The sequence below is a fragment of the Monopterus albus genome, unplaced genomic scaffold (assembly GCF_001952655.1).
Source record: "Monopterus albus unplaced genomic scaffold, M_albus_1.0 scaffold35.1, whole genome shotgun sequence".
NCBI lineage: Eukaryota > Metazoa > Chordata > Actinopteri > Synbranchiformes > Synbranchidae > Monopterus > Monopterus albus.
In genome coordinates this window covers 346,791-367,030 of record NW_018127915.1, presented here as the reverse complement: position 1 = coordinate 367,030, position 20,240 = coordinate 346,791, and the positions used below count along the sequence as shown (strand labels likewise).

The 20,240-nt window shown below is 40.5% G+C and overlaps 3 protein-coding genes across 3 annotated transcripts in view; all 3 read left to right on the top strand.

Moving 5' to 3' along the window:
- arhgdig (Rho GDP dissociation inhibitor (GDI) gamma) overlaps positions 1 to 9,849 on the top strand; it is a 21,035-nt gene extending 11,186 nt beyond the window's left edge. Inside the window, exons 4-6 of the mRNA XM_020597914.1 lie at positions 5,717 to 5,793; positions 7,057 to 7,120; positions 7,228 to 9,849. Coding sequence (XP_020453570.1) covers positions 5,717 to 5,793; positions 7,057 to 7,120; positions 7,228 to 7,427 — 341 coding nt within the window. The 3' untranslated portion in view covers positions 7,428 to 9,849. The remainder of the gene's footprint in view (positions 1 to 5,716; positions 5,794 to 7,056; positions 7,121 to 7,227) is intronic.
- Positions 9,850 to 10,192: 343 nt separating this feature from the next.
- On the top strand, positions 10,193 to 13,995 carry rpusd1 (RNA pseudouridine synthase domain containing 1). Its single transcript, XM_020597808.1, has 7 exons — positions 10,193 to 10,218; positions 11,090 to 11,220; positions 12,150 to 12,327; positions 12,411 to 12,534; positions 12,649 to 12,751; positions 13,245 to 13,346; positions 13,576 to 13,995. Exons 1-7 carry the CDS (start codon positions 10,193 to 10,195, stop codon positions 13,989 to 13,991), a joined length of 1,080 nt encoding a protein of 359 aa, XP_020453464.1. The 3' UTR covers positions 13,992 to 13,995.
- A 1,528-nt stretch (positions 13,996 to 15,523) lies between these two features.
- slc25a17 (solute carrier family 25 member 17) lies at positions 15,524 to 20,077 on the top strand. Its single transcript, XM_020597782.1, has 10 exons — positions 15,524 to 15,613; positions 15,706 to 15,805; positions 16,290 to 16,350; positions 16,430 to 16,496; positions 17,024 to 17,175; positions 17,590 to 17,706; positions 17,820 to 17,968; positions 18,502 to 18,597; positions 18,856 to 18,941; positions 19,662 to 20,077. The coding sequence occupies exons 2-10, from the start codon at positions 15,749 to 15,751 to the stop codon at positions 19,813 to 19,815; spliced, it is 939 nt and encodes a 312-aa protein (XP_020453438.1). The 5' UTR covers positions 15,524 to 15,613; positions 15,706 to 15,748; the 3' UTR covers positions 19,816 to 20,077.
- Positions 20,078 to 20,240: the final 163 nt, after the last annotated feature.

Below are 20,240 nucleotides of genomic sequence, written 5' to 3'. Positions count from 1 at the left end.
GTTTTTTTACTGTTGAAAGCAAAGCTTAAGGGAGTGTAGTGTCATGACTTATGAAGTAAAAACATTTTTAACAGAGTATTTCTTGCCAAATATTAAACCTTATTTTTACTATATTCTGTTATTCACTTGATCATATACATTCTGAAAACAGAACAGTTTTTTTTCTTTTTTTGATAAATAAATATAACAGTTTTTACATTTATTTAATTTTATTGGTATAATGAAATTGGCCTCTCTCTCCACTTTACAGCTTGGCTGTCTGATGTACCTCGAAGGTGCGTTTGTTTTAAGTCTCGTGTAGCGTGCATGGTTGGTGGGTCAGCCCATGTGGTGTGGACGCGATGCTCCAGTGGAAAACAAAACAAACAATCCTAGAAGCTGTAAAGGAAACTGGGAGAAGGAGCTTCGTTTTAGCACATCGGTGTTGGAGTTTGTACATTTTTCTGCAGGGTTGGTGCTTTTGGTATTAATCTTATTGCTGCTATAACTGATTCCTAAAACAAAACTTTGTATCCGGTAGTATTGATAATTTTGGACTGATCCTCCCACCTCTGCTCTTTTTGTGTTTGTATTCCTACCTGATTTCACACTAAACAGGATTTGCTTTGATCTTTCCTTGTCTGAGGTTTTTCCTGCCTATCACACACACACACACACACACACACACACACACACACACACACACACATTGTATGATGTTCAGACAAAACGAATCAAATCAGACCAGTAGGAAAGGTCACCTGGTTGCTAGGCAATAGTACTATGCAGTTTGCTGTGATTCAAACACAGTGAGATGGGAAGGTTCTAGCAACCATTAAGGTGCATGTTTCAGTGAACATCTGCTTTTCTTTCCTCTCTCCTCTATCCACTCACCCCAACCGGTTGAGGCAGAAAGCCGCCCACCAAGAAACGGGCTCTGTCGGAGGTTTCTTCCGTTAAAGGGAGTTTTTCCTCCCCGCTGTCGCCAAGTGCTGCTCAAGAGGGATTGGTTGGGTTTTTTCCTCTATAATACTAATAAGAGTAAAGTCTAGACTTTACTTTGTAAAGTGTTCTGAGATGACGTTTGTTGTAATTTGGTGCTACACAAATAAAATTGAATTGAATTGAATGGATATCATTGTGACTATACTGTATCCATGGCTCTGCACAGTGAGTCCTTCAGCCAAACAGCTGACATCACCACCTTTAGGCCTGAAGTGGCTAACATAAGTTTTGTCTTTGAAAAGCTTTTACCACTGGGTAGAAATCTTTTAATTATGGTTTTATTTGTTTATGGTCTGCAGTTAGTCTGGGGCCTGTTTCATCAAATGTGCAGCATGAAATAATTTCCTCTTGCATTAATTTTGACATATTTTATGAAACAAGACAAACACTGTACTTACAACTAATGCATGAACTTGCTAGATCCCTGGTGGGCTCGCAAATATATCTGCAATTTGTGAGCAATTGTGAAACATGATGCTGCAGTACATACAAGCACTGCTTGTAAATCACTTCTGTGAAATAGGCCTCTGATGATTAGACTGTGAAGATTAAAGGTTTTGGGTGTGTTATTGCTATGGGTGATCTTTTGTACTGTGTGGCTTCTGCAGGTTTCCCTGGAAGCTGCTCAAATAATTGTTGAATTAATTTGGTGTAATTGGGATGTATGGTGTGTGTGTGTGTGTGTGTGTGTGTGTGTGTGTACTGTAGAGCTAAAGAGAAAATGAGAAATTGCTGTGCTGTGCATCTCCCATTATACATGCAAAAAGCAAGGAGCAGCATAATAATGGGTCCTGCTGGTGGATCATGTTGCAGTCAGATAGCTGAGCTGGCACCAGACTGGATGTGAGATGTACTTTCCATAGGTTGCTGAACACATTAGAGACCTCGATATACATATATACACTATAGGCTATTACCAGAGCAGCACGGTGCCCTAATTGATAACGTGTATTTACTGCTCTGCATGTGTGTGTGTTGATGCTAGAGGGAGTTGAGATAACACTGTATTATATAGTAAATTGTGCTACAGTGTGAGTGTGTGTGTGAAGAAAAGAAAGGAGATGGTTTTACTCCACGCCTGACTGGTCGTCCCATCAGCGATCTCTCACTTCTGCAAGGTTGTTTGGGTCTGTGTCTTAACCTCGTATTTCCTCCTGCACCCTCTGCAGTACATCAAACCTCCAAGTCTCGCTACTTGGAGCATTTCTTCTTCGTAGCTTAGTCATTTTCTTCTGGTTTGACTTGGCATTTTTGCCATAGTTGAACGCACACATGTTTCATCATTGCAGGTGTCTCATTTTCTCTTACCTCTAAATAAACGGATCATTTGGCTAAACTGCTATCCGGTTTGACTTCACTTCAGCAAAGTCACCATATCACCAAATCTAGGTAATTAATACAGTGTTATCATAATAGAAACAGTGGGCTGCAAACAGTCTGCATTCTGCTTACTCTTCTCTTATGTTTTGTCTGCTCTCCTGACACCATTACCATCTTCAGTGCCTCTTATTTATCTTTATCTTATCATAGTTGAAACGTTGCTCTGAATAAGAAACTAGAATATTGTGAGGAAGGGGGCATCTTAAGTCATTAATCATGCCCTGCAACTTGTACTGTAAGCAGCAAAATGAATGGAAGAGTCTGTGTAGACGATTCATCACAAATGATCCATTGCCAGAGTTTAAAAGGGTTTGAAAATGGATCTGATAGAATATTAACTCCACATGTTTCAGGGCCAGTCATTTTTTATACAATATCTTATAGACTGCATCAAGGTTTCTGTATTTTTCAGATTCTCTCACACACAGTCACTTGATTTCCTTTTATCAACTTTTAATTTCTGTTTCTATGAATGTAGGCCTGTTGTTATTAGTGTCAGATTATCCAGTAATGAAATGATCAAAGATGCACACTCACTACCCAGTGTGACCCCAGCTCTTCTGTATTACATACACTTGAATCACAGAGGTAATTTTCCGTGAAACTGCTAAATTAAAACTTGCTGATCATTTGGACCTCATACCGTTGTTCCATAACACTCACCCAAATTTTGAAGGTATTTCCCGAATCCTCTTAGACTCTTCTAACAATACAGAGTCAAAAACAACGTGGTCCAGGTCAGGAAATGATGATGTCTCTCTTTTTGTCGCCTGGCTACCGCAGCTCACATAATCCATCCATACATCAATTTCTCTGTACTATTTATTCCTGAACAGGGTCGCAGGGGGGGCTGACATTGGTGAGAGGCGGGGTCCACCCTGGGCAGGTCACCAGTCTATCACAGGGCTGACATGTAGACAAACAACCACACACACTCCTACAGGCAATTTAGAATCTCCAGTCAACCTAAGCTGCATGCGCTGGACTGTGGGAGGAAGCTGGAGCAGCTGGAGAGAACCCACGCAGGCACAGGGAGAACATGTAGACTCCACATAGAAAAGGCCACGGGCTTCAACCCAGAACCTTCTTCCTGCTAACCACTGTGCTGCTGCTAGTAATAATAATAATAATAATGTCTCTTTCACACAAAGCCAGAGTGAAGATGTCATTTCTTGTGACCATCTTTTTTCTATGAGTAAAATAAACAAGTGAAGTGGAACATATTATTTTTGATTCTGCAGCATTAGAAGAGTGAGGATTTGTGGAATAACCTCAGAATTTGGGTGAGTGTTATGAAACAGTGGTACAGGGTTAAAACGACCGGCAAGTCTCAATTTCGCAGGTTAACGGGAGATTATTTCTGTGACTGGTGTGTATGTAACACGTGAGAGTCACCAGGGGCTAAACCCAATGAGGCCAATTGTACCAAAAAACATATACTGTGAGCACAGTACTGAGACCTAGTGCAGCTGAAAGCGTATGTTACATGTCACAAGGGAATCAGAATGTTTTACAACGCATTCTATATTCATTCTGTTATTTCTATACGAGGTTATTTCACTGCAGTGGTATTACTTTGACAGGTTCAGTACCACGCGTACCGTATTTAAACCTCACTCTTGAGTCCACATGTCTCAGGTGGTAGTACACTGCTGTATTGTTTAATAAGACACCTAGAACATGATGTGTCACAGGCTGCACTGCTGCCACATCACACTTCACAAAGCAATTTCCTTTACTCTGACATTTCACTGCTCTTGTGCCCTAAATGTAAGCACCGACTTTGTTAAACATTTATGTCCACAGGGTTGTTTTGCTGCTACACATTTGCTCAGTCACACACACTCACGCCAAGCAGCTTCTCTGTATGTCAGACACCAAACTTTATGGCACCATGTGATTTAAAACAGGTAGACTGATTTCTACACTGGCCTGTTTTCTCGGTCAGATGCATCAGGGGAGGCCAGTGTTCTTTCTCTCTCTCCTCCATCTCCAGAGAAAGGAGACGAGGAGAGGAGTCGGAGGGAGGAGACAGTAGAGTTACACACCACAGTTCATGCAGGGAGAGAGAGTGAATGATGAAGAGACAGAGATGAAGCAAAATGGCAGCTTCTGAGGAACAGCTTTATTAGCTCGTCAGATACATTTTTGATTTGATCTTATGGGGAGTTTAAAGTGTATCATGTATTGGGATAGAGCTCCTAAACCACAAGGGGACGTGGAATTTCAATGTAAGTGCAGTGAAGAGATTTTCACACACCAGCAGCAAAACTTTCTGTTGGGTGTTTTTACTTAACGTGTCAAAAAGTGCTACAAATGCATACCACTTCCTTTCTTTGCCTATTTCTTTCCTATCTTCCTCTTCTAATGACTACTGTCTGTTTTTCTTCACCCCATTCCTCTATCTGTCCTTTATCTCATCCTTCCCTTGTTCTCTCTTCCATTAGGAAGCACTTAGGGTTGATGGTTGGGCTTAAATTGAGATTTAAAGTGATTAGGCAGTGGACACATTTCTGATTGCTGTGTGCTTCTACAATAACCCAGGATGCTTTTTCCTCTTGTGTATGAACCCATTCAACCCCACAGCATTACAAAGACAAAGTCCAACAAGAGTAGCTGTGGTTTTACTAGTGACACTCTATTGCTAATATATCCAAGTTGTGCTAAGATATGGAGGAAGAAGGCACCACATATGACAAAGGAAAGGAAACCCAACATGACATGTCTCAGTGAGGCGCTGGGCCTCCACATGCCACCAGAATGGCTTCAGTGCACCTCCAAGTCTCTGAACTCTACTGGAGGGGTGAACACTGTTCTTCCAAAAGATATTCCTCGGTGGTGTTTTGATGATGGCGATGGCGACGCTGTCGGTCCAACATCTCCCATAGCTGTTCAACTGCGCTGACATCTGGTGACTGTGAAGGCCGCAGCATATGAGTCACATCTTTTTCATATTCATCAAACCCTCCAGTGGCCCACGAGTGGGAGCACTATCACCCTGGGGGAGGCCACTCTCACCAGGATGAAGATCACTCAGAACAAGTTGGCATTGATCTGCAGTGACCCCTCCCTCTAAGGGGACAAGTGGACCAAATCCATGTTTCTCCACTCATTCATTTATTCATACCTTTTCTTTAATCTAATGCAATCATGCTTACCTTTTTTTAAAAGTTTGTGACCCAGTACACCTCCTACTGAATCTCTATTCACTGCATACAGCGTGTACGCTAGCAGCCGTGTGTGCCATTTTGTATGTTGTATGAGAAACTGTAACAGCTGATGTCATGTGTGTCGTGTTCATCCATGAGTGATGTTTTATTGTTGTGTTGTTTTTGTGTGTATGTGTCTGTAGGAGACCTGAGCACCTTGAAAGAGAAGAGCTTCTCTTTACAGGAAGGAGTGAAATACAGACTGAAGATACACTTCAAGGTAAGATGGATAAATGCAGCCACAGAGGTATATTAAGGACAGAGACATTTACTGTGCATTATGGATTACTGTGTACGTGTATGGATGGGATGAACAAACAGATAATAAATTAGTTCCTGTAAGGGATAAAGAGAGGAATGTTGTTCTAAGCCACAGTGTACTGTACATCAAAATACAATATCAAACAAAGGTTTGATTATTATATTAAATGAGTCCTGCTGTTTTGTTTTATGATACCAGTATAAGCAGCTCGTCATTTAACATCAGCAACTGTTCTAACAATTGGTTATTTTTTTAAATTTCTAAAGTTACAAAGTCACTTCTTTTCCATTTCTCTAAAAGTAATTTTTGGCTTAATCCATGGATGGATCATGAGACACTGAGCCCCAGGGCACAGACATGCAAAAGCCCCCCACCCCCCACCCACCTACATAGGAGCATGTTGTGGAAAATTGCCACCACAGAGCAGGATAGTTTTTTGTAATGGTTTAAGGGTGAGTTTTTCTTGTTGCTGCTGCAAAACACTCATTGACCAGCTGAATACAACCTCCTCTAATGATCTGTGAGTGATTCAGACTGTGAGAAATATTTCTGTACTGGGGTGGATGCTAATATCTGGACATATGCTGCTCAAACAAAAGAGGATCGGGTCCAAAATAAGATGAGGATTTACAGTAATTTAGCATAAATAAAAATAATAACTAAACTGCCAGTGTTGAAATGAAGAGACTGAACAGCTGTAGTAGAAATAGAGTTCAGAGTGTGGACCTGAAGGGAAAAGGAGAACGACCAATCACCTTTGGTGGACACAGGCTTCCCAGCAGAATGTAAAGTACTTCAGATTATCATAAAGTAAGGTAGCTGACATTAGCTCCACCTTTACCAGCTGCAACATGAAAGTGATAAACACAATAACGCATCAGTAATCATAATCCAATAATATGATTGACATTCATGTGAACTGTGCCATTCTGCATAATCACTACTTTTACTTTTGGTACTTCAAGTATATATTTTCTTTGCTAATACATTTGTACTTTTACTTAAGTACCATTCTGACTGTGGGGCTTTTACTTGTAGCAAAGTATGTTTACACTGTGGTATCACTAGTTTTAATTAAATAAAGGATATGAGTACTTCCACCACCACTGGGGTTTGTGTTTGGTGAACCAGTGTCTTCACTCAGCGTGTGCTGGGATTGGGCAAACAGGTGGCCGTGTTGCTGTGGCCATGGATGAATGATGAAACTGTGTGTCTCTGCAGGTGAACAGAGAAATTGTTGCTGGCTTAAAGTATCATCATGTGACCTACAGAAAAGGAGTAAGAGGTAAGTTCGCTTTAGCCATCAAATGTAGCCCACTCTAAGAAATGAAGCACCCGAACGTTAATCATCGTACTGTGCTTAATAAGTGCCCACTATGTGTCTCCCTCCAGTGGACAAAGTGACATACATGGTGGGAAGCTATGGGCCGAGGGCCGAGGAGCACGAGTTTCTGAGCCCGGTTGATGAGGCTCCCACAGGCATGATTTCACGCGGTCACTATCAGATCAAGTCCTGCTTCGTCGACGACGACAAGAATGTCTACTTGGCCTGGGAGTGGAACCTCGACATCAAGAAGGACTGGAATGAATAGATGGAAAGATAGAGATGCTCCTCTTCTTTCCCTTCTCCTCTTTCACCCTCCTCCACTTTCTCCTGTGAAAGCAGCCATGCAATGGCTGAAACACCAGGCTGTGTTTCTCCTGCCCCTTCTTTTCTTCCTGGTTCCCCTCTTCTGCCTTTTCGTCCTTGTCTGTTTGATGCAGGTCTCCTGAAACCTTTGAGCACCTAGGACTTTATCTCTACATCTGTATCCCTTCCATCATAAATTATCTTCACAATGAAGTCTCCCTTTCCTTTTACTCTCAGTTTACTCAGTTCCACTCCTCTTCCTCATCCCATCATGTGTCCATACCTTCACACAGCAGCAGGGAGTGGTCAGCAGAAGCAGGGTTAAAGGACATCAGCTGAGGCACAAAAGAAACAGAACAAAACAAAAACTTATTACAGCTAAAGTGAGATACTGTACATCAGCAAGCTACAGATGCTGTTTGCAGCAACTTGTAAGATGTATTTATTAATACTGTAAAGCCATGATATACTGCAACACAAACGAGATGCACTGAATGCACAATACAGCTCTACTCAGTATTTGTCAAACAGACTTTCCCAAATAGAAGATGCACTATGTAGATGTGCAGTGCGTTTAGAGACTCAGCTGGAATTCTGGATTCACATGTCAGACAATTCAATAAAAGGTTTACCAGTAAAAGATCCTGAAGAGGTACTGGAAGCAGAGACATGGCAAAGATACAACAGGAAGTTAGTGTAGTCTAACTTTATCTCGCTGACGCTGTGTCACACAGCTCATGGTGGCAGACAGGGTACTCAAACTCTCAATCTGTGTCACATTATGCTCCTTCTCTCAGTCAAATCTGAACACACAAACATGGCACACATAGTTTTAGATTCAGTGTGACTTACCCCTGTTAAGGATGCCATCATCCTCATTGTCACAAATGTTCACACTGAACTTTACTCTAAAATAGATGCCTCTTATAACCGCAGAACTCGCCTGAGAATCCTCACGTTTTTACGTTTTCTCCCATATCAAAGCAATCCAGAGATCACTGTCTGTATATTCATGGGTACACTGCAAATACAAACTGTTAATAACTAATTCAGCATACTTTTAATGGTGCCAAAACGTAAACTCATACAGGTCAAAAAAGAGAAATAGGGCTGGATTTGTAGCTTACTGTATCCATAGCAACATTTTACTTTCACTTTACTGTGGTTTCAAAACTTAGAGCATTATTAAAAGAATCCAGTCAAAGAAGAATAATAGAAAAGTAAAAATCCATCTATCCATTTTGTCTGTCAGGCTAAAAACCATTGGTTCTGAAAATATGAGAAAATGGAAAATTTCTGGGAATCAGAAACGTACATGTATTTTCCTCTATTTTTTTTCCCCATGTCGTTCCATTACTCCATGTATTGATTGACTAGTCTGTAGACTGATCAACTCTGGTATGTTCATATCTTGAAATAAATAATTGTTGGCAATCTAAATTTTAATCTAAATTCCATGTTTTCGTGTTTCTGCCTTTTAATTGCAGCAAACAAATCAAGCACACACAAACATTTTGTATGATTACAGTCTATATTCAGTGTAGCTACATCATCCACTGCAGTTAAAAGAAATCCCTCTGATTCCTCTATCCACTTATTGTCTTTCCAAACTATATTATACTGGGGTGACAAGATACAGCTCAGATTCACTTCTTCTCACAACGTGCACTACAGGCTTAGGATCTTGGGCTTGTATCAGACTCTTAAAAAAGGTTGTCTTTGCTTTCAAAGCACCGGTTTTCTTGAGTTTTTGCAGAGCTTTTTAAAAGAGCAGCCGAATTCGAGAACTGAACTGTAACTGAACTGTTGTATAGTGTAGAAAGAGATGCATGTGTGTCCTTTAGGATTTGATACTAATTATTCGGTAACATAAACAAAATTAGCTCTTTCTAAACCCCTCCCACACACCAAGGACACAAGATGTGAACATATTTCTGCTTTGAACATTAAAGAACTGTTCCTATATGGAGTCCTGTCAGAGAAGTATATCAAGGGATGAATTCAGTCCTGTAAAAAATTAAGAAATATCATTACTGTGTTGAGTCTTTGAATATGATATTGTCATTGTTGCTGAACATATTGAACACTGAAATACCATTAGAAATTGTTGTGACCTAAGAATTAGTGTACATGTTGGCTTGTTGGGTGTTGCATGGTTTAACTAAACTCTTCATTTTTTATGACTTCATTGTAAAATTTAATGTGTTTTAAAAAGGATACTGACACAACATCTAGATGTCAGTGGCTGCCAGATACAGTATTCACAGGGAATCTTTTAAGGGCACAGGCAGCTGGAAAATTCCACCTGTGGTCTGATGCCTCCCAGCCTGTGACGATCAAATACTGCATCTTCTAATGTATCCTGTATCTTTTAATAAAGGCAATTCAAACAAATCAGTCAAATGTCTCCTTTTGAAGCACTGGAAAACAGAATAACTAAAATAATTAAACATGTACTGTATGGCAACAACAAAAAGCTTCTTTGTAGTACAGATGTGAGAAATGAATACAGAATACATGGTGAACATCTGTCTATTGCTGAGACTTAATATATGTATGTATACTAATAGTATATATTTTCTGAAGATATTTTATTATAATACATAATTTAGTATATGAACACAGAATGACATATTCAACTAGACTATATAGGTACAAGTAAAATGTTACATGGTGAAATGTCATTTTAACATGCCCTGACATCCAGTGAATAAAGCTGTCCAACAAATGGAGCTTTATGGTGTTGCCACCAGGTAAGAAACCACCCCTTCTGACCTCACAACCTCTAATTTTAAAGTGAAAGTGTGTCCAGTGAAACTACATTTCATCTGAAGAGGGATTGATAACATGACTATTAAAACTGGACTTTCATAAAATTTTATTTTCATAGAATCAGAATCAGAATCAGCTTTACTGGCCAGGTGTGTTGGACGCACAACGAATTTGACTCTGGTACAGCGGCTTTTAATGTGTATGTACGGATCTATATGTACAACTATATGTACAATGTATCATCAGAGCGACAGCCTGGGGGAAGAAATTGTCCCTGTGCCTGGTTGTCTTGGTGCACAGTGACCAGTAACGCCGTCCAGAGGGGAGGTGTTCAAACAGATTGTGTCCGGGGTGTGAGGGGTCTGCAGTGATCTTCTCCACCCTCCTTTCGACCCGTGAGGTGTACAGGTCCTCCATGGAGGGCAGGCTCACACCAGTGATCTTTTCTGCAGTCCTCACTGTCCGCTGAAGTCTGTACTTGTCCTGTTTGGTTGCTGAGCCAAAGCAGACAGTGATGGAGGTGCAGGGAACAGACTCGATGATTCCTCTGTAGAACTGTATCAGCAGCTCCTGAGGCAGGTTGACCTTCCTGAGCTGGCACAGGAAGTACACCCTCTGCTGTGCCTTCTTGATGATGGTGCTAATTTAAAAAAAATGAAATTACAGTCATCTTTCCTTAACCTTATTATCTTCTTTACTGAAGCAAAGATAAACACGTTTATATGTATATATAAATATATATATGCAATAGATAACTAATAAATAACTAAAATTATCTATATAAATTGGACTAAGCCCCAGAGAAAACAAAACCCTGAAGGTAAGGTGACGTTACACCCTCCAGTGTAATAGGTGGCGCTATGCCCATTTCACGTTGTTATCCGCCATATTAAAACAGACGAAGAAGAAGCGTTTGTTGACCTCACTGCAGCATCTGCGGTTTTGTTTGCAGCTCTTCACATGTAAGTGTAAGCTTACTTTCGGTAAGTCGAAAAAAAAAAGTATACGTTAATGTTTGATCTAGTCAGTCAATTAACCTTAATGTAGTTATTTATGGTAGTTATCCAGAAAACTGCACTGTCTGGGCTAACGTAGTTTTCTAATGATGTTAGCAAAGAAACGATGCTAACATGCTAACCAGTATTTAACCAAAAGGTTATCTTGTGTTTTTTTTTTTAAGTAGCGATGGATGGAGTGGAGTCGCTTCGGGGCGTGTGTGCGTTGCCCTTATTTAGTAGAAATCACGTATTTGCAATAAATAGGACAAGTAGCTGCTGATATGCTACTACCAGCACTGGGATTCAGACAAGGTTTACACAGTTTTTGTCAATGAAAGCTTGTGTCCACTGTGTTTACTCAAGTACGGTATTTAAGCACAAGTTTGATGTACTTTTTACTTTGCTGTATTTCGTAAGGTAATATTGTACTTTTCACTCCACTGCATTTCTTTGCAATTTGTTGCTTACCAGATTTGCCAAACAATTTTATCAGTTATTAAATGTGACACATTGTTAGATTAAATTAGCCAACATTGTATAAATCATTTAATATTAGCTCCACATCTAACAGCTACAAAATTCAAATGCTGTTATCTCATTAAGGAATCAGTAATAATAAAATCATAATAGACTATACAAAGTAATACATCATTATAAAACTACTATACCTTTACTTATCTAAACCTTTGCTAGTAATGGAGTATTGTATACTGTAGTATTTAAACCAAAGTTTCAGGTTCAGATCTTCTTCCACCACAGCCTGTTTCATTCAGATAAATGTTTTTAAAAGAGAAAAAATGTATTCAGTTAGTCTTCCTGAGACATATCCATAAATACACAGTGAAATATCAAGACAACCACCTTGTCTCCCCAGAGCTGTTGTGTTAGTTAAACACTGCACATGATGACCACAGAGCCTGCAAACCTGGGGAGTCTGCGTGTGCTGTACCAGAGCGACGACTACATTGTGGTGGATAAGCACTGGGACATCCGCATTGACAGCAAGATGTGGTATGAGAAACACACCGTGCAGGCTCAGCTCCGCCACCGCTTCCCTCAGCTGGCAGACCCTCGCACCTACTATGGATTCAGGTCAGAATACTTCTAACTATTTCTGCTCACATACTTCATGCTTATAAAAAGTTATAGTCTCATCTTTCTTCTCTTCCCACCAGGTTCTGTCATCAGTTGGATTTCTCAACTAGTGGGGCTCTTTGTGTTGCCCTCAACAAGGCTGCTGCCGGCCGGGCATACCGCTGCTTCAAAGACCGCACTGTCACCAAAGCCTACCTCGCCCTGGTAGGAAACACAAGCAGTGACTCATTAGACTGTAGAGGCGCATGTTGTTCTCACTCCTGTGTGATTATAAAGATCTGTAAAGTTAAACTTTGTTCCTAATTTTTTGCTTTCCAGATTCGTGGCTGGGTGGAAGAAGGGATTCAAACTCTGGACTTTCCCATTGGGAAGAACTCTTCAGAGGGAAAAACACATATGATGTGTATTGAGGGAACAGAAGGTATATAAAGCTGGTATCGCTTTCACTGTTTGTGTGTATTAACATGTTTAAAGTTTTAAAGATTCAAATTGGATGACACAAATTTTGTCCAGCATAGCCTCACTGAAACAGCTCTCTGTATAATGTGGTACATTTCAACAGTAGCAAAGCCAGCATATTCCCAGATGATCATACAGTTGAATCAGCACCTCTCTGAAACAGTTTGAACACAAACTGACCACTGTCGCCTTCATGAAGGAGGGTTTATAGCAGGACTAACTGGATTAGTGTATCTAATAAATGACACCTGCATTTATAAACATAGAGTTTACAGTGACTAATTCAGATTTGTCATGACTAAACTCAACCATACATACATAACATGCCTAATCTGCTAAAATGTTTTAAATTTTAAAGCTTTGTGTCAAATTAACCAGAATGTTAAACTGAAAATAACTACACATGATTTATTTGTCATTATTTTAAGATTTTCCCCCATTACTTCTCTTGTCAGGTTGTGAGAACCCCAAGCCTTGCCAGACTGAGCTGAAGGTGTTGGAGTATGGGTTGTATGATGGAGACCCCGTTACCAAGGTGCTGCTGCAGCCACTCACTGGTAACAGCGCTCATTTATTCCCATTCATATAAAGGAAATTAAAAGATTTCTCTCAGCCCAACACATGGCCTGTTTTTCACCTTAACATTCATTTAGACACAAGTTTCACATTTGTGAAACAGCTGTTAAGTTTTTCAGTTTGAGAATTTTTAAATGAAGACCAGTGCCTCTCCTGACAGTGGAATCTGTTTCTCCCTCTCTGGCTCCTCACCGCCACCTTCTCCCTCAGGCCGAACCCACCAGTTAAGGGTCCACTGCAGTGCAATAGGCCACCCCATCGTTGGGGACTTTACCTACAGCTCGGGGGCGGACAATGCTCCTTACCGCATGATGCTGCACGCCCACCTCCTCCACATTCCCCTGGACCCTCTGCCTCTGCTTGTCTCTGCAGGAGACCCCTTTCTCCCCACGGTAGATCCCAAGTGGCTCCCCCAACGCTCGTTACGGACCCTGACAGCCACTGTGGAGGCCCTGCTGGAGCACAGGGTGGAGGAGGACAGGAGGATTAAAGAGAGGAGAGAGAGAGAGAGAGTGAGACAAGAGGAGGAGAGGACAAAACACAGGCAGGACCAAAGGACTGAGGAGGAGAGTGAGGACCAGAGGAGACAGTGTCAGGACTGGCTGAGTGAATGGGCTGGAGACTGATGGAGTCGTCATGGTAATGGGCAGCAGTTCTTTCACAAACCAGTTAATACCATTGTGCTGGAAAAATCTTGTGTAAGCTTGTAAACTGCTGCTGTGTTAAACAGTTCAACAGTTCATACTGTTGGGATCTACCCACTATAACCAGTGTTGTACAGTGGATCAGTTAGCAGCTCCACAACAGTAGCTGAAAACAAAGTGCCTCAGAGTGAGAGGTTGAGTTAATGCCTTTGATTTCCTAATCACTGTAAGAGGTTTTAATAAGTGACTTTTTTGTCACAAATCTGTGCTACAAAAGTTCAGATGAATGGATTAAAAACACATCTGTCTGTGTAGCCATGCAGATGTTGAGATGTTTGCCTCTGATCTGAGAAGTAGCAGTTGATGTTTTATGTCCTCAAATATGCCAGTAAACCTTTGTGTTTTGCAGGACTGTGTCCGACTAAGGTTTTGTCAGTCGGCTCTTCAGTGTGACTGTTTGTTCTTTTTATTTCTTTCTTTGTTTTAAATATACATATAGCCTAGACTAGATCAGAAATTCAACTGGCATGAGATTCAGTGATGGTTTCGACCACATTGACATCAGTATTTAAATGCAAAAGAGTGACAGGAACATATTTCTGAGAATTTAAAAATCTATAGAAGCATATGAGGTAAGATTGCGCCCCATTTAAATAGACCATATAAAACGTCGGGCGGTGGTATAGATTTGTTGGAATAATGAGACAGGCAGCACACTTGTGTTTCTGTTGAAACTATGGGAGTTTTTTTCTTCGGAGACATGGTTTTAGCCGAGTTTACCAAGAAGTTTAAGCTTCTCCCAGTTGATGTTTGCCAGCTTGCACTGTGACCGATTCCTCTTATTTATAATTCCTCACTGAAATGTTTTCCCTGTGCATTTTTGTTAGCTTCCTAGTCCCGTTCAGATGGATACATGTCGCAGCAAGCAGCTGTGAGTTGGACTTTGACGGTGATGGGTAAACAAAGCAGGCTCACATAACATTAGGCTAGCAAAACTATCAGACAGTCTTTTCTCTTGTGAAAGTAGACCATGATGCTTGAAAACGCTTCTAATAAAGTGCAAATCTCACCTTTCGTGGCTTGTCCTAGTGGGTTCTGTTGACATTTTCTCCTCGTTCTGCAATTTGCTAAATAGGTCCAACGTTAATTGGACAGTGTCACAGTTGAAAAGCCCAGGGAATTGGTTAAACAAGGATTAAGTTTGTTTTCTGAATCAGTACTGTTACAGCCTGTTGTTTTAGAGGAGCATTATAAGTTGAGTGTGGCTTGAATGTTTGTACTCACGAAACGTACAGAAATGTGCATCTGTTTGTTTGTGTGTGTGTACTGATGAAAGTGATTCTGTTCATCCAAAAAAGCAGCATCCTTATTATTAGCACAAATATTATGGGTAAATGCACAAAGTTTTAGCACAGCATTCAATGTATTATTTTATCTAACCCCATGAGGTGCTTAGAAACTATAATATTAAAAATAATATAAAAAGGGAGGGAAACAAATAATAAAATATAGCTTACAGCACAGAATCGTGAAGAGGACTTCATTGCCCATCATGCCCTGCGCTCAACTGAATAACGTCTACTGGTCAACTACGAGGAAGCAAGGTATCAAAACAGCCACCAGTGAGTGAATAACAGCTATTTTATTTTAGGAACAGCAGTTTAAAAAATTGGTCGTTGGATTTACTCTCTTCCAGCAAATAGCTGGTGGCAAACCATAAATAAATAACCTCGGTCAAGATGAGCTCCGACGTTTTCTCCTACGAGAGTTTGGTTCATGCTGTGTCCGGAGCAGTGGTAAGTCATAAGGCTTTAACTTTCAAAAATTCATTTCTGTAATTCACTGTTTAACGACAGTAACTATAGCAGTATTAAAGGTTAGTGCTCATATACGCTAATCATCCGCACTAAAATTCTTTCAAAATGTACCGTGCCCTGCGCTTTTAGACTTGTAACCCCATATAGCACACTTGTAACCCCATATAGCACATTAAATAGACCAGGATTTGTAAATCTTGAAATGTTTAGGCCAGCCTTTCTCTTCGGCGGTACCTAAAATGACATACAACCTATCAAACCTGCCGATTTGAGTAGTATTTACAGTACTTTAGAAAATACAGTATGCTCAGTCTTAATGTCTTTTACTGGGCCAGATATGCTTGTGCCACTATAAAATACCAGATATGCCAATGATGTTTGGTGTGAGATCATTTCCATATGAAACAAAATGGTATGTACAAGCTTAGTCGTCCTACTGAGTGCTGACTGTGGCCTATTTTAGGGCAGTGTGACTGCAATGACAGTGTTCTTCCCACTTGACACAGCCAGACTGCGGCTTCAAGGTAAGGAGCATGCTGAAATGAAATTTGCAGTAATTATTGTAATCGATGTAATGACAACTTGTCTTTTGTTTGTGTTCAGTGGATGAAAATAGGAAGGCCAAATCTACTCCAGCCATTCTGGCAGAAATTGTCAAAGAGGAAGGACTGTGAGTGAAACAAGAACCATTACATTTTAATGTCAGCTTTGTAAGTTCAGATATGCAAAAACAGAGTTTACATATGCTAACACAGGCTGCCATGGTCCACACAGAATGATTTTCAAAACCACGAATGCTGGCACCAGAGTTGACCATTTTCAGATCCTACACATTGTGGCTTTAACCTCATTCTCTGATGTCCTAGTGGCATTGATGGCTGCTGCCTTTTGAATTTCATATTGGTTTGATATCCTCCTAAAATGTCGTGTCGAAGTGTCCTTGGTCAAGACACTGAACCCCACCGTTGCCCCTGATGGTTAGAGCCATCGGTTGAGGTGGCGCCGCAGATGGCTGCCATCGGTTCTGTACCAGAAACAAATTCCTTGTGTGTAACATACTTGGCCAATAAAGGTGATTATCCTTAATAAAAATGATTAAATAACTTCACACAAACACTGAAAGGCATCTCCACTAAGGTGTAGCAGTAGAAGTGCTCTAAGATGTGTTCCTGTGTTTGCTGCCCCCCCTACCCACAGTCTAGCTCCATACAGAGGCTGGTTCCCAGTGATCTGTAGCCTGTGCTGCTCCAACTTTGTTTACTTCTACTGCTTCCACAGTCTGAAGGCTGGCTGGCTGAAAGGAAAGCAGTCAGCACCCAGCACTGACCTAATCATAGGCATCGCTGCAGGTGAGATGTGCATTGTCCAATTAGAAAAGCCTAGTTTTAGTGACTCAGGACACAAAAGTCCATCTAATTTTGGGTTTGAGCACATAATTCTTCTCATGAACCTTAGCTTTTTTGTTTTTATTACTGTAATTATCTCAGTGTATAGCACCTATAATTATGTAATGTGTCCTTTGAGCTCATGCTTTGTCCAATACTGCATACACACATTTTATGATTCAGCATGGCAAAACACATGCAAACAAATCCTAATAAATGTAACCACAGTCCATCATGTCAGCCATCGTAATCACCTCTCGGTGTTCTAGAGAGACGGTGCTACAAAATGTGCAAATATTTAAACCGCGGTCATTATTTAATGTGGTGATGTTACTGGTCACACAGTGTTGATTTTGATCTGCCTCCTTGTTTCTCCAGGTGTTGTAAATGTTCTTGTTACCACTCCTTTGTGGGTGGTCAACACCAGACTGAAGCTCCAGGGTTCCAAGTTCCATAACGCAGACATCCGGCCCACCAACTACTCCGGCATTCTGGGTAAATGGCCATTACCCGATCATGCTCTAAGAATTCATTCTCAGTCTGTCTTTATTCCCCACATACAGGATGTGACATTTTTTCATTACTAATGTGCTGTTTTGTTCTTGCAGATGCATTTGTACAGATCATCCATGACGAGGGCGTGGGAGCTCTGTGGAACGGGACTTTCCCATCCCTGCTGCTGGTGCTGAACCCTGCCATCCAGTTCATGATTTATGAAGGCCTGAAGAGACAGCTAAGGAGAGGCATTCCCAGGGAGGTGAGTGAGAAAGAAGGGGAACGAGGGAGGAGTACGAGTATACATACATTCAATAAAGAAATGGTGGGAAAGAAAGTACAGGTGCAGAAAGTAGGGCAATTTAAGTTGAACATTCTAGTCTTATATATGACTTTTTTAATCCAAAAAACACTTAACAAATAGATTGATCTATACATAATAAGATTACAGTAATGTTGGTGATAAACAGAAGTTACACATCACGGTTATAAGATAAGTGAAAAACACATACATATGTGCTTGTAATTAAGCAATGACAGTGTGAAGAAGAGGAGTTACTTCAGGTCATCCTGTCATCTGGATGAGTAGACAGTCGATATGCAGAGACCTGGTGATTCTGGTCACGTGATTTTTTTTTTTTTTTTTTTGTGTGTGGCTTGAGCATCTGTGAGAGGGAATATAGAGGCAGATGTAACCAGATGGTTCTGCTGCGCATGTGTGCCAACACCAATTGTACAAAAGCTCTAGATGTGCATCAGAGAAAAACGTAAAACTTTCCTTGGTTTCTCCCCAAGCTGTCATCTGGTGAGGTCTTCATCATCGGTGCTGTGGCCAAAGCTGTTGCCACTGCTGTTACATACCCACTGCAGACGATACAGTCCATTCTTAGGGTAGGTTGAAAGTGTTTGTCCATGTGTGTCAGTCACTGTTTATACAAGTAAATGATAGAGGTGTGGTCAGATGCAATTTCAATTCTGTAAATGTACAGTAATATTAATAAAACTATCACAGATCTGACTCAAGGACTGAGATGAATGGTCCCATTCTTCAGTGGACAAAAATTTATGTCAACAAAATAATACAAATAAGTGTTTTAAGACCAAACACTAATGTTTAATCTTATGTCTTTATACTTTTAACTACCACAGTTTGGTCAGTTTAACCAGTCACCACACACATCAAAACTACTCTCCAGCCTCAAGACTGTCAAGTGTCTACTGGTCAATAGAGTGAGGTGGGTGCACACACACAAACATGACAGGTTTTTTCAAATAAGGTTGTAATTGTGTCTAATTTCATGGCTCCATCTCACTTCTGTATTTAGATATAGTATAATGTAATGTTTATGCATACATTGGATGCCGAATACTTTTAGCAGCATGGAAATTAACTTTAAATGTATTCAGACTAGCAGCACAAATGTTGTGTTAAATAATCAGGGTGACAACAAACAAATGAAACCATTCATAGATGAGTACATCTCAGTTTGGCCTCTCAAATCAGGTTTAAACATGAAACATGAAAAATCTGAGGGGTCACAAGATGATTAACAAGTCAGGAAGAAAAACAATTACATCTCTTTTACGTAAAATGGTCACAAGTCCTCTTATTTTAGCTTTTTACTTGTTACATAGTAGTTAGTTTTACCTCTTCAGGTCTCCAAAAAGTATGCAAAATTAAATAATCCGAGAAGCTACAAAACATCTTTTGATGAATTGATCACAGTGCATAGATACAGTATATGTAAAATTTGAGACAGAGTTGACTTTACTTTGTGTTAAGGGGTCACACCCAGTCAGCATGATTTGATACTGTCATGAAGAACCAGAGGACACATCTCCATCAGCTCACCAACAACTTGCTTTTATGTTCTTAATTTGAAAAAACTATACGTCATGTCAGCATATAAACACTGTATATTTCTGTCTGTTTTGACACTGGTTCTCTGCTGCAGGAAGTATGGCATACTGGGGGTGTTTAAAGGCCTGGAGGCCAAGCTTCTGCAGACAGTGCTAACCGCTGCCCTCATGTTCCTTCTCTATGAGAAGATTGCCAGCTATACCTTCAGACTCATGGGCCTGACCAACAGCCACTACAAGAAACGCTAGCTAACAAGGCACTTCACAGCTGTGGACATTTGACCATAGCAAAGCTACCAGTGCTTATAGACTCCATGATGGGGACTCCCTGGAAAACTGTCAACTGAATCTAAAATTGTATCTTCATCCTGCACATACTGCCACCAATAACACATTCCCCCTACCTCTGTTTACACTGTTTCACTGTTTTGTCCTTCTGTAAAAATTCTGAACTAAGTTTGTCAGGCAACTGAGAAATCATCTGAATATAAAATGAGCTCTTCTGATGTCCCAACCTGGTCCCCAGGCTCTCCTTCAGCTCTGGAAAACACAAGGTCACTGTTATGGAAATCAGTACAAAAAAAGTCAAGAACAATAGAGCTGTCTTTTGTGGAATTTAATTGTAAAACTCATGAAACAAATCGATGCATTCAGAAATCAGCCCTTAGTTGTGT